This window comes from Nothobranchius furzeri, chromosome 9 (assembly GCF_043380555.1).
Source record: "Nothobranchius furzeri strain GRZ-AD chromosome 9, NfurGRZ-RIMD1, whole genome shotgun sequence".
NCBI lineage: Eukaryota > Metazoa > Chordata > Actinopteri > Cyprinodontiformes > Nothobranchiidae > Nothobranchius > Nothobranchius furzeri.
In genome coordinates this window covers 73,871,761-73,886,313 of record NC_091749.1, presented here as the reverse complement: position 1 = coordinate 73,886,313, position 14,553 = coordinate 73,871,761, and the positions used below count along the sequence as shown (strand labels likewise).

At 41.2% G+C, this 14,553-nt stretch overlaps 1 protein-coding gene across 3 annotated transcripts in view; it reads left to right on the top strand.

The window, feature by feature from the left end:
• Nucleotides 1–14,553, top strand: part of nptnb (neuroplastin b) — a 39,496-nt gene that overhangs the window by 21,027 nt on the left and 3,916 nt on the right. For all 3 annotated transcript variants that reach the window (XM_070555186.1, XM_054731900.2, XM_015952863.3), the window contains 4 exons: nt 2,976–3,150; nt 4,025–4,119; nt 9,565–9,698; nt 9,793–10,066. In XM_070555186.1, coding sequence (XP_070411287.1) covers nt 2,976–3,150; nt 4,025–4,119; nt 9,565–9,698; nt 9,793–10,066 — 678 coding nt within the window. The remainder of the gene's footprint in view (nt 1–2,975; nt 3,151–4,024; nt 4,120–9,564; nt 9,699–9,792; nt 10,067–14,553) is intronic.

Here is a 14,553-nt window from a genome sequence, read left to right as displayed (position 1 = left end):
AAAGTCCAATGGACCAACCTTATTTTATACTCTAAATTTGCACCCTAACAAAATATATATTCTGTCATTACTGAAGAAATAAATGTTATTGAATATACATGCAATGAGGTGAATTATTTCATGTATATTACAGGCTATATTTTATAGCCTCTCGATACAGATGTGTAGTTTGCAACATGGGAAACACGATGGCGTCTGTCTTCTTTTGGCCCTCCTGTTCTTCCTCACTCTTGCCTGTGAATGTCAATTATTCTTTATCAGATATGAAAATGATGATATTTAGACTTTCCAAGTAGATTTTCAAGTAAGTGCAACCCTTGTGTTGAATTACAAGTGGTGCATGCATGGATCCCAAAAGCGGGGAATGCATTCAAATGAATTTTTATATATGCACAAAGAAAATAAGCCCATCATAAAAGTTTAGATCTCATACTAACGGAACAGGTAACGTATGGGGAACAGTGTGAATGTGCTGTAGCCAGCAGCCATGTTGTTTAGCATTAGCTAAAAACAACTAGCTTGTTTCTATCCTGCTACTGCTCAGTAAAAATATAAATCTTAATTTAAAACAGCCCCAAACACTGGTGTTGAATTCATGAACCAAAGTAGCAAACGTGCTGCTTAATGTGTCAAGTAGGTCCAGTTGTTTACTCGTAGCAGTGATGTGAAGCTAGGCTAGATGTTTCCCCTGCTAGCCCTAATGCAGATGCTTGGTTGCTGGCTGTGGCTTCATGTAGCACACAGAACCGTGTGTTTGCACAAGAAAGCAGTGATGCTTACCAAATGACTTTAACCAACTGTGTTCTACTTTAATGACTTTGAAGTGACGCCGTTGTGGGTAAGTCTGCATCTCCAACAAAAACGTTTACAGAGAACCAACGAAAGCCACGACACCGCTGAAAAGCTTCAATAGATTTGAGAACAATGGTCGCTGGAGCTAAAGGAGATATTTGCCCGTTTCCACCTAGTTTCTGTTTTAAGGAGAAACTACAAACCTAAGTGACTAGACCGTCGTTCCATTCCTACATGTGATTTACTCTAAAGTAGAGGCGCGTTAAAGGTAAAGCAGCCTAGCTTTCAGCTACACAACAACATGCTATTACATGAAAAATCAATGACAAGAATTGGTGTTAAAAACACATTAATATCTAATTAAGATGTGATTAGAAATCCAGCCTCTGGTGCTCGTCGTTGTAATGAGTCATAAATGATAAATGAGCCGCACTTGTACAGCGCCTCTCAGAGTAAGGACTCCAAAGCGCTTTACTCTACAGTGTATCATTCATCCATTCACACACACATTCACACACTGGTGGTGATGAGCTACGATGTAGCCACAGCTGCCCTGGGGCGCACTGACAGATAACAGAACTAACCCTAATAACAGCCTAATAACAGCCTAATAACAGCCATATCCAGTCTTTTCAGTGGTTTAACAGCAGGTGTGACTACCAGGTATGACATCAGCTGCAGAACAGAATCAAGGTCAGGTGACATCTTGGCCATTTATAGTGGATTACATTCTGTCTCACACACATCAAAAAGGGACATATTAGACAAGATGTCCTACAAATCACCTTCTGATTAAACTGCCAGTGGACAACTGTGCCATATTTGCTAAATGTTAATTTATGAACCTTGTGTCGTGTGTACGCATGCCTGGAAGACACTATTTATAGCACACGTAGCTCTGCCTTGTAAGAGAGGGAGAGAGAGAGAGCCGTAATGGCGGATGGATCCCTTCAGCATGTGAGGACCTACAGGAACACGGTGTCGTGAATGCTAAAAGAAGTCGACTGTCAATCTCAGTAGTTGCCCGTAGCCTCTTATTCGCTCTCTCTTGCTCTGCTGGTAGCTCTGCAGCAGCAGCCAGTAGGAGGATTATGATGCTGCTGCTCTCCGCTCCTCCCCTCTGGGGCTTCGTTGTTGCCATGGTCGGCCCGCCCTGGAGGAGGGGGAGGGGCGGCGTGCAGGAGGCCTTCTGCTCACAACTCAAGGCAGAGCAAAGGGCACCTTGCTCTCAGATGACACCCTTTACTTCTCTAATCGCCCTTTAGAACACAGACCCATGTCTTGTTTCATAACCGGGGTAGACGAGGAGGAAAACGTTAAAGATCTGCTGCAGCAGGGCTTCAGACGTACGGCTCTGCTCGTTCCAACGATTAATACGGTTATTAACATTCATTTGACACTTCAAGCCAGAGCAATCTAACAGCTCTTGATGCAACAGACAAAAGATAGTTAAACATGGGGGCTTCGCTGCACAGCCAGGCTAAGTCCTACTAGTCCTCACAGCTTCGTTTTTATTTAGCATGAAGCACAAACAGTTAAGGAGCTGATAGTCACACAAACAAGCTGCACGGTTAAAACGGGGAGGGCATTTAAACCGATCGATAGGTGTTTCTCTGATTTTCACAGTGCAGGGACGTGCTAACTCCAGTGTTTCTGGAAACAAACAAACTTGTAGGCGTGAAAACATTTACAGCATAAAAAGATCATGTTTTCCAATCCTTTTAGAAGTATTAAACAGTTCTGCTGATCATGACTCACTTCAGCTGAGCTGAGAGCATGTCAGAATGTTTGTGGGGTAAGAAATGGAGTAATAAATGCCCCCGAACATCAGACTTATCTTTTTGTGGGAGTAAAATCAGTGGTTTTTATAGGACTTTTGCTCTAGCCTGGACATAGTGGGTGTGTTAATAAACTAATTATCAGAGAGCATCCGTCGCTCAGCTCAAACACACCCTGTAATCCCTTATTTTATATCCGATAATGCAGCATAATTACCACAATTCTACACACACGTTTCACGCCTTTAGTTGTGTGTTGTGTGAACTCCACTTCATAGACTGCTTCCCACACAGATCATTTAAAAACAGCACACCGCCTGCGGCGACTACAGTACAGCATACTGAAGGCATTAACAGCTTTGGGTCGCAGCTCTGGGATAAGGTTTGACTGTCTCTGTCTTCCAGAACCAAAGATCAATGCCTCTGATCAGATCATCTTGTCACCGGACGTGTCTGCCAAACCCGTTATCCTGCAGTGTAACCTGACAACCGCCCATACACCACACAACAGAAGCTTCTGGATGAAGAACGGGCAGGAGATCGTTAACACGCGGACAGAGCGGAGGACCACTGTGTACAGGTGACACACCTTTCACCTGATTACGCCTCATCTAGAAAGGTCCTCGTGCAAGCAGAGGCATTCTTGCAAATGCATGACTTGTCCAGCAAAGTCTCACGTCATTATTGGGAATTGAGACCTCGCGTAGACAAAAGGCTCTGCGGTGAGCAGAGTAGCTCTGAGCTGCACACAGCTGCGTGCACGGTACCTCAGGTTTGTGTTTCTGCTTGGCTGACTGAAGCTAGGTACTGTAAGTGGGACACAAGCAGAGTAGCGGGCATATCCCCTTCTACAAAAAGCAATGTCCTGTCTTTTGTTTGCTCATGCTAAAGCAGCATTTAGACAAAACACACCAAAACTCATATTTTTGACACTCTTCTTCAAGAACTTGCTAACTTTGTCATTTCTGTCTAGACATTGATAAGATTTTGCACAAAGTCTGATTTTGATCAAATTCCAGGTATTTTGTTCTCGAGTGACACATTTTTAACTGAAACTGGTGTTAAATGACCCCTAACATTATCAAATATGACCCATCTACCATTTAAATTCTCTCAAATCATTAGTTACAGCTGCTGTAATTGTTGCAGCAAAGGCCACTGTCAGCCCTACAGACATACCACGGACGCCGTCTCACTGCTAGAGACCCTTTGGTCTCTTCCTTGTCACACTACATCAGCAGAATACTGCATATTAAGGCTTAAACTCCTGTAGCACCCTTCCCTGCAAAATCTAGGGCTGCTGTTTTGTAATAAAAAAGCAAAATGCCAAGATGTTTTTCTGCCAGGGCCTTGTAGGCCTTTCGGGGTTTCAGAACTGTCCAGAAAAAAAAAAGTCTCATTGGATGTGTTAATTTACTGTGAAGAGTGAGTGACTTACGTTGTTGTTTCTGCAGCATTCCTAAACCAAGAGCCGACGATTCTGGAGAGTACATGTGTGTTTACACTTTTGACAAGGCTCCAAATGCTAATGCAACAATCGAAGTGAAAGGTAAGCTCTGTCTGCGACGTGATGCCCGTACGTTTCTATGGTAACGACCAAAGTATCGACTGGAACAAAGTAAATGACTTTTGCCATGGTACTAAAACTGTAATGAAATACTAATGTGGTGCTAAATAATGTCGGAGTAAGGCTAGGTGGACACTGTGCGACTTTTTCACTCGTAGCACTCAGCTTCAGCTGAAACTACGACTTCTCGCAGGGCAGATCTCACGAGCCATGTGCTCACACCGTACGTCTGGTAGCAACACGTCGGACCTAAAATATGCTAAAAATAGCAGTTTTTACACAACATAAAAGACTTTTTTGTCTTGTTTTGCCTGTTGTCCTACAGGAGTGCTGCAGGAGGACACACAGGGATTTATGGGGGTTGGATGAGGAAAATGAAATAAAGAAAGTAAATCTGTGTTTTGTGATCAGTTTAATTTGACGCGAATACGACAAACACGGGACGACGGTGGCACAGGAGTTAAGAGCTCGCCCCGTAATCGGAAAGTTGCAGGTTCGAGCCCCGCTCAGTCTGTCGCTGTCGTAGTTTCCTTGGGCAAGACACTTAACCCACGTTGCCTGCTGGTGGTGGTCGGAGGGACCGGTGGCTCCGTGCTCGGCAGCCTCGCCTCTGTCTGTGCACCCCAGGGCAGCTGTGGCTACATCGTAGCTCATCCCCACCAGTGTGTGAATGTGTGTGTGAATGGGTGAATGACTGATTGTGTTGTAAAGCGCCTTGGGGGGTCCCAGGACTCTAGAAGGCGCTATATCAAATACAGGCCATTAACCATTTAACATGCATTCTTGACAATCCTTGTCACTGTGAGTAAAAAAACGTGTAGAAATAAAAACAAACGTGTGTTATTAGGGAAATAGCTGGTGGGCGGTGTTGATGCATGATTGCGCATGCGCCGTGAGCGGTTCTGGTACTTTTTGGGTCGCAGCTGCTCGCAGCGCCGCTTCAACAGTGCGATACCCTCACGAGGGACGAGCAAAATATCAAACACTCCAGAAGTCCGTGCGAGCTCACGATTGCTGATCAGTAGCTGGTCACGTGGTGTTAATCGCCTCTCGTAACCCCCTGTACACTACACCACGCTCAGCGCTAAACTCGCCCCGATCTCGTGGATTCTCGCACGAGTGGAAACTCGGCTCAAAAAAGTGAAAAAGTCGCACAGTGTACGCCCGGCTTAAAGGAGAGCGCCTGAAGCTGAGTGAGGAGTCATTGTTAACAGATGTTTATTTCACCCACTGAGGTAGTGATGACCGTTGTCACTTCTGGCTTCACTGAGATGGCAATCAAGCAAAATGGAAAGGCACTGCACATTCAACTCATATAGACAAGACCGTTTCCTTTCTTTCTTTATGAAGATTTCATTTCTGTTCATGGAGGCAACATCTCAAATGCTACTTAAAAACTATGAGATTGTTTGCAGAGCTCTAGATTTGAAGTAATGTAACTTAGGGCCGTGAAGAAGAAGAAGAGGAAGAAGAAGAAGAAGACGAAGAAGAAGAGGAAGAAGAAGAAGAAGAAATAGAGGAAGAAGAAATAGAGGAAGAAGAAGAAGAGGAAGGAAGAAGAAGAAGAAGAAGAATTTTTTTATACACCACCTGTTTATGGTCAGGGTTAGGGTTAACTAATGTAACTGAGATGTTCTCCATCAAACTGGTTAGGTTTGGTAACAAGTGAAGGTGTAAAGCTTTTTGTCATTCCCTGTCCCGGACTACATTTATGTGGAGACACTCTCATGAGACATCTGAGATTTTAAAGAGGAACGATAATCATCCTTCATTTTCAGAGTAGAAGAAACCCAGCCTGTCCTTCTTTATGGTACTGTGGGTTTAAAGAGCTGCTATGTGATAATGGGATTACCAACCATTTGAACGGGGTTATTAACTGGTCCTAATGGCCATCGTGTTTGTTTCAGGTATGGTTTTAATAACCTTGGCCAGTCCAGCAAATTAGCCTAAAAACTGGGTCATTAACACTTCATGGTCAAACATTTGTTGCCAGAAATTGAGGTTAATCCTCAACAGTCATGGATTATAGATTGTGTGTTGTGAAGGTGAAGTGATACAACAAGCCACTGAGGAGGAAGTGAGTTGAGGAAGTGGGGCACTAACTATACCGTTGCTTTTTCTCATTACTGTCCATTTCTCTAATTGATAAAGCTGAATCTCTAACATCTGAAACTACTTATACATTAGGAGTCGGTGTTTGTTTTGACTGAGGCCCGGTGTCATAAAATCATCAACGATTTTAGCTGCAGACAGAGAGCTCGACAGTGTTAACCTGAATTTCTAGGACCTACAACACATCTCTGAGCCCACTGACAAGATTGAGATGGAGAGTTAACAGTAAAAACCCACCTCCTCCAAAGTTGGCCCCAGCTTAGCTTAGCATATAATTGGCTATAGGCTAATACAAATATAGCACCTATGAAGGCAGGCTGGTGTAGAGATATCATCACAGGGAGCCACACAAATGACCAAAAACAAGCGGTTTCTCTACAATTTGGTTAATCTCTTCATATCTGGAACAAGAAACTCTAATTTTTCCATTTTTGTAATTTAGCTAGTTGAGCAGGGTTTTGTTGTATGTGTGTGTGTATATATATATATATGTGTGTGTATGTATATATATATATATATATATATATATATATATATACAGGGTGTCTGCGGGGGCTTGGAAAGTCTTATATTGATTCAGGGAAATTGAAGACCCTTAAAAATGAATAAAAAGTCTTAAATCAATATAGTAAATCTTAAATTTAGTTAATATCGATGCAAATTTAAAACATGTCTGTCTCATACTTTATAAACTAGTCGCTTTTTGGTGAAAATTGCTGTCTTTGAAGTCAAATATGATGCTTGAGTTTGCAATATCAATGTTCATGTCTATTGTTGGATTCCGTGCCTCACTAAAATAATTTTTTATCAAATATATTGATGCTGGGGCAATATTTCTTAAACAATTAAAATGTGATTAATAAAGATTAATTAATTACAAAACCTTTGATCATTTTAAAATGGATTCCCCACCCTAATGTATAGCTAAACCAGTAACATTTCTATACAGCAGCACAAAAGCTAATCAGTCAACTACTGTGCTGCTTTTATTCAAGCTGACGCTGAAACCATTAATGAGTCTTAACTAGCGTGTGTGTGTGTGTGTGTGTGTGTGTGTGTGTGTGTGTGTGTGTGTGTGTGTGTGTGTGTGTGCGTGTGTGCATACTGCGCCTGTCCCTGCCTCTTACTTCACGGCTGTCCTGAAGCAATGCCTGGTTGCGTAACGCGGGTGATGACCGTGTGTGTTTTGCGTTGTCTGGACTGTGAGATGACGGCCTTCATTGGGCTACAGGAGTTTGACTGTTGAGGCTTGCTATCTGCCCCCAGAGGGAAAAGTCAGTCACTGAACTGTCGGTGCACGATTCTCAAAATGACATTCACAATCAAAACAAGTACTGAATAAAATATTGGGGTTTGATGTTTGGAGCTGATACTATTTCAGGATCTAAACAAAGGTTTATATTTATTATTTGTTCCTTGTAACGTGTTTGGAGCTCATCTGTGACCCAGGTAGCAAGCCCAGTGTTAAGCTAGCCAGCTTTGCACGGCGCTTCTGGCAGCCGTTCATTGAGATCCCTCGCCTACAGTGTCCTTGGCACACTCATCCTTGCAGGACTCAGCTCATAGGCAACAGATGGGAGGCTTCTGTGATGTTGTAGGATTAGGACTCTGAACACAGTCCCAGCTGTCTCTGTGGGTTTATTGTCTGTGATACAAACCTTACTCCAGATACATAATTGATAACTTATTTATCAGATTCTATCAAATGCTAAATGAATTTAATTTGTCTTACAAAAATTTAATGAGTGTAGATTATAACGTTTTTTTTCAGAAACCAAAATTAAATGTGCTTTTTTTTTTTGTTTAGGGCCATATTGGTATCAGATGTCATTCCCATCATCTTTCTGAAAAGATGTTTTCAGACAGTTTCAACCTCGCTCCTCTCACTCATTCACCTTGCGTTCGTCGCTCTACCCCTGTGTGGCACGCAGATTGATAATCAGAGTCAGGAGTGTGAAATGGAGGTTTCTGCCTGGTTCAGCAGCTCTCACATGGCTGTCTGTGGGCTGTGTCACTCACCGACAGACTACAGTCAGGATAAAGCCCAGATGAGCTTGGCCACTCCCTCTGCTCAGGAAGCACGTGTGCACCATAATTAGAGTGGAATGATCTCGCCAAAGAGTGAAGAGCCCTCCGTGTGCAAAGCTGAAAACAGCTCACACTTAAATATTGTGGTGCTGAGGATTAGCGCTAAAGCAGGAACATGTTTATAGTTTTTGTGCTCTGTAGAGATTAAACTATGAGTTTATACTACTTTACAATATCTACAAATTCAACAGCCTTTTTTATTAGTTAATTCATTAATTTGAGCAAATTTAGATCACATTTGAAAAAAGTCGGAGGTGCCCTTGGTCATTGGGGCACCACTGATGTCTTCACTCTCCAGGCTTTTTCAAGTTCTTCTTTGAGGCCCTGGTACTTCTCTAGGTTCTCCTGTTCCTGTTTCCTGATGTTGCATCACTTGGTTTTGCCTCATCAGCCACAACGGCTGTCCTCTGTATATATATATATATATATATATATATATATACATATATATATATATATATATATATATATATATATATATATATGTATATATGTGTGTATATATATATATATATATATATATATATATATATATATATATATATATATATATATTTATTGGAAGGAGGACCAGAATTAGAGGCAGGCCTCAATTTCTATTTGAGCAAAATGAACTAATGGTATATATATGTATATATGTGTGTATATATATATATATATATATATATATATATATATATATATATATATATATATATATATATATACATACATACACACACACAGGGTTTAGGGGGCTTCCTGGATGCATTTGTTGGGCTTATGAGGGCTCTAACAACTGCTCCTGAATCTGGTGTCCAGACACCAAACCAATTCATAAAAAAGTGAAAATAACTAGTCCTCTTTCGTTAAATTAAGTAAAATCTGCAGAGCCTGAAATGATTCATGCCTATTCAGTGAATCACGTTCACATAAAAACGTGATCACACCGAATTCACACGGGAAAAAGCTGGAGAAGATTTGGCACATTTTCTGAGGGTGCTACCCACACGTTTAACAGTGTTGCTCATTCCATGGATGCATGATCCTTACAAGTTGTACTTCATAAGACGACTCATCGGGCTTTCTAATGATCTCAGATATAACACCAGTTGGTTTTATTAAAAGGGGGAAATAACATTTCCAATCATTTATGATATCGTACATGTAGTATTTTGTTTAAAACTGGTTTCCTATTTCTGCTAACCGTGCAAATAATGAGATTTATTTACCCGTTTTATCTTTCAGCAAAGCCCGACGTTACTAGCCACAAGCGTAGTGAAAATAGGAATGAAGGAGAAAATGCAACAATTAGCTGTAAATCTGTCGGCTACCCACATCCGACCTGGACATGGCGAAAAGTGGAAGGAACGTCTTACAAGGTAAATTTATCTAATATTTACATACAAACACTCAAAGACAAAATGTTAAACATGCAGTTGGCTGAAATATTTTAACTTGTTTTCACTGTTTCAGGATATAGACAACTCCACTGGACGCTTCTTCATCAATAACATGAACAACCATACAGAACTCACCATACTAAACCTTGATATTACCACAGATCCGGGGATATATGAATGCAACGCCACCAATGCAATTGGGAACGCTGCTAAGACCACCATACTACGAGTACGCAGCCATCTTGCACCACTTTGGCCTTTCCTGGGAGTGCTCGCAGAAATTATTATCCTTGTTGTGATCATTGTTGTTTACGAGAAACGAAAGAGGCCAGATGACATTATTGATGGTAAGAATGTTATTTCTGGTATAACGTGTAAGCAATATACAGCATCTCTTCAAAATCTGACATGAAAACAAGCCTGTTGTCTCTATAATTGATGTGAAGGTCTGTAACTTAGGTTGAAGAAAAAACTTGGTCTGTTTTACTCATTTTGATAAACGGGCGCATCCATCTAATGTTTGCTCTACACTGATACCGAAACATCGATGGCTGTAGTGTGATATATGTCGCATGTGCGATAAACTATTTTAGACGTAGCACTCATAAAACATCTTTTCAAGTTACTTTTATCCCCAGAACTTTACTGAACCAATGTAAGCTGCTTGTTATTGTGTAGGGAAGATGCCTTTTACTGGCGCCATTGTGCTAATAGGAGCTGTGGAGGAAAACAGAAAAACCAGGCAAAAACACAAGGGCAGAAAAGGTCCAAAGTTTGGGATCAAAAGTGCAACTACGGGCAGATTAGCTAGTGCTAGCAGGTAGCGTTGGTAGCGTGTAGTTGGATGGATGTGAAACTATGATTATCTAACCTCTACAAGTGAAAGAAAAGTCCCCATCCTTTTGTTTATTCTTAGCTGTCTGCAGCCCCGTGCAGCAGAACTGCTGGTTTTCGTCTGCTCCATACATCGCAGTGGGAATATGGCAGGCCACTGTAGCATTTAATTCACAAACGTGTCTATCTTCAAACATAATTTAAAACAGATAATTGCTAACCTGTACATAATAGATATACAGCCATTCCATTTTTAGTTGTAGAAATTAAATGTTATTAGCATTTCCAGTACCACTGAACATGTTAATGAAGTATATTAAATTCTACTGATCATAGTTTAACTGTGGATAATTTATTTTGTTCTTTTGACAAAGATGAGTGGTATTAATACAAACCTAGAGTGTTACTGAAATGTAGGTACATTTTTGTTCATAAAACATCGAACTATCAATATCAGATGGGAAAGAGGGAACTATACAATAGGAATTTTATACCATTTATAGGGCGCCCATCTACTTCCGGATCAATGGGGCGAAAAACACCATTTTCTAATTCCGCTTGTTATGTGCCATATGGTATCCGTGAATTGTAAAGAAGCATTTTGATACCCAGAACGTGCTTATTTTCTAATGGTAGGAAACGCTATTTTAGGTTTTTTTTTTGTGAAAACAAGTGCAGGACTATAAATGTGTTTCACTAAAGTGATGTTATCGAACCAGACACAGAGAAAAACAGAGGAAGAAAAGGAGTAAGTTCAGCAATCCTTCTGTCAGGAGGAAAGAAACCCCATAAATCTGGTCATGTGGAAAGTAGCAGCTATGCTAGGGGAGAGGAGTTTCTGTGGTGACATCATATACGCGACGTACCAATGTCTGATTTGTAGTCATGCCAACAGCAAACTTTTCTAAGCTGATAAATCTCAAAGTACATGACTGGCATGGTCGAAACACCCATCATTACTTTTCATTTAAATGTAAGTACAACATATGTGCAATCAAGGGCGTGAGGCAAAGCGGATTAGAAAATGGCTCTTTTAGCCTCATTGACTTGCATTAATGTTTTCGTTCTTCCGGGGATTCATGAGCCGACCGGAAAGGGAGGAGACTTAGGCTCCCTATAGGGTCCCTAGGGAGACTAAGTCTCCTCCTCCTGAGGCTAAAAACGCTATTTTCTAATCGGCTTTGCTTCACACCCTGGATCACACAGATGTTGTACTGCGATTTAATTGAAAGCTAATGATGGATGTTTTGACCACGCCTGTCATGTATTTTGAGATTTATCAGCTTGTAAAAGTTCGTAATTAGCATGACTACAAATTAGGTATCAGCACGTCGCATATATGATGTCACCACAGAATCCCCTCCCCCCGGCGTAGCTGCTACTCACATGGACAGATTTATGGTGGTTCTTTCCTTCTGAAGGAAGAATTTGAAGTTTGCTGAACTTACAGCCATTTTCCCTCGGTTTTCTCCGTGTCTGGTTCGATGACGTCACTTTCATGAAGCACATGTGTAGTCCTGGACTTATTTTCACACAAAACCTAAAATAGCGTTCCCCCCATTTGAAAATAAGCGCGTTCTTGGTATCAAAATGCATCTTTAAAATCCACAGAAATCATATGTGAAATCCATGGCACAAAACAAGCAGATTAGAAAAGAGCGTTTTAGCCGCGTTGACTTGCATTAATTTTTTCGTTCTTCGTCCCATGGTCCGGAAGTAGATGGGCATGACTTAGGCTCCCTGTTGAGCCTTTTATAACAAGAGTCTGACATTTCAGCCTCATAATTTTGTTGTTTTATTTCATATTTTTAGCAGCAGACAACGGTCTTGTTTCACTTGAAACATGTCAGATGAAATATTCGATTAATCAGCAGATTCAATAGAATAATCAGATACTAAAATATCCAGTAGCTGCCGTCCAATTTTCAACCTTTAACAAGAAGACACAAAAACACAACCTGCACCAAACCGGGGTACGTCTCAGGAGGGAAGAGTTTATAGATACAACACGGTGGTGTTGTGCTTGAACACGTTTATTGAAAGATTATCCGTGAACTTGTTTTTTTTATTTTTTTGTGAACGTAAAGCAAACTCGTACGTATTTTGCCAGATGAATATTAAAGTGAGCTCTCATTCTGGCGTGTGATCGGGTTTATTAACGGCACTCTACCACAGTTTGAGAGCTCCAGATCTCCACGGAGCTAACGCCTTAGCTAAAACATCCTGTTAACCATACAGTTTACAAAAAGTAGACCACGAAAATGTGACAGTATCATAGACAGTAGCGATCAGCGTGGTGTCTACTCTTCCATGTCTATGCCGTTGAGGACGGACCTCTGTAATGAACAAATCTACACTAATTTGAATAAAAGAACATTTATTCTTTAAATTGTGCAACAACTTTCTGCTCTGTGCTACAAAACCTACGGCCTTCGTAGCACCAGTGCTATAAAGTAAAAATGTTTATGTAGAGCCCTGAAGATGTGAACACCATTAGCTTTCTAAGGACATCTGAAGGGATCAGATAACTCTTCTCCTTGACAGGTGTGACAAAAGCAGAAAGGAAGGATATGGTCACATTCAAACCAAATATTAGATGCATGCAAATATGACCTTTACAGATGCAAGTTTGGCATCAGGGGCCACCTCTCATCCTTCAAAGAGCTGGGTGTTTGTGTACTGAGCTGGCAGAGATGATGGGACATGTCTGAAACCAGAATTAGTGTTTGTGCTTTCTGATGTTTTCAGTCCCCAGAGTGTTGCTTAATCAGTCACTATTGTTTTCCCTTCCTCTTTTTTTATCCCAAATGGAACCATAATCCAAACGGGTGGTAAGTGAGAGATCCTGCATGGCTGTGATGAGATTGGTTCTTCACTTGAATGGTTTTTCAGCCCATAGTCTGTATAAAATCTCAGATAGGGAGCCTAAGTCACGCCCACCTACTTCTGCACCACGGGTCGCCAAAGAACGAAAACATGAATGCAGGTGAACGGGGGTTAAAACGCTATTTTCTAATTCTGCTTGTACGTGCCACGGATTTCACATTTGATGTCCGTGAATTTTAAAGATGCACTTTGATACCAAGAACGCGCTTATTTTCGAACAGGGGGAAACATTATTTTGGGGTTTGTGTGAAAATAAGTCCAGGACTAAAAGTGCGCTTCTCTAAAGTGACGTCATCGAACCAGACACGGAGAAAAACAGGGAAAATGGCTGTCAGTTCAGCGAACTTCATATCTTTCCTTCAGGAGGAAAAAACCATCATAAATCTGGTCATGTGGTACGTAGCAGCTACGCTAGGGGGAGGAGAGTCTCTGGTGATGTCATACCGACGTCTGATTTGTAGTCATGTAGTCAATTACGAACTTTTACAAGCTGATAAATCTCAAAGTACGTAACTGGCGTGGTCGAAACACTCATCATTAGTTTTCATTTTAACAGAAGTACAGCATGTGCGTGATCCAGGGCGTACGGTAGAGCGGATTAGAACATAGCTCTTTTAGCCCGTTCAGGGACCCATGAGCCGACCGGAAAGAGAGGAGACTTAGGCTCCCTATAACAGTGAAAACGACACACACGACTGATGAGAAACCTCTACTAGTGAGCTGAACCTTCCCATGAACTCTTTATAAAACCACATGCATATGTTGACTCTGTTTTTGTTTGGTAATATGAAATGTAAATGTGCATGCTTCACTGAAAAGCAGCGCACCGCCCAGGCACACCAATCATAAAGCAGACTTTTTATTTATTTTTTATCTTGATAACTGTTTATTTTAATGAAGTTGAAGAGTAAAACCTTCTCCCATTAAATAAATTCACACTCAAAAACGTCTCTTACAGGGCAGCAGATATAAATTCCCCCACATAAATAGCTGCTGTAATGAAATGAGCTATGTGCACTGTCCAGTTAGTGACTTCCTTTATTGCACCACTTCTCTGTCTTCCCATAACTGCTCAGTCTGTGACAGCAACAGTATGTATCGACACCACTTACAG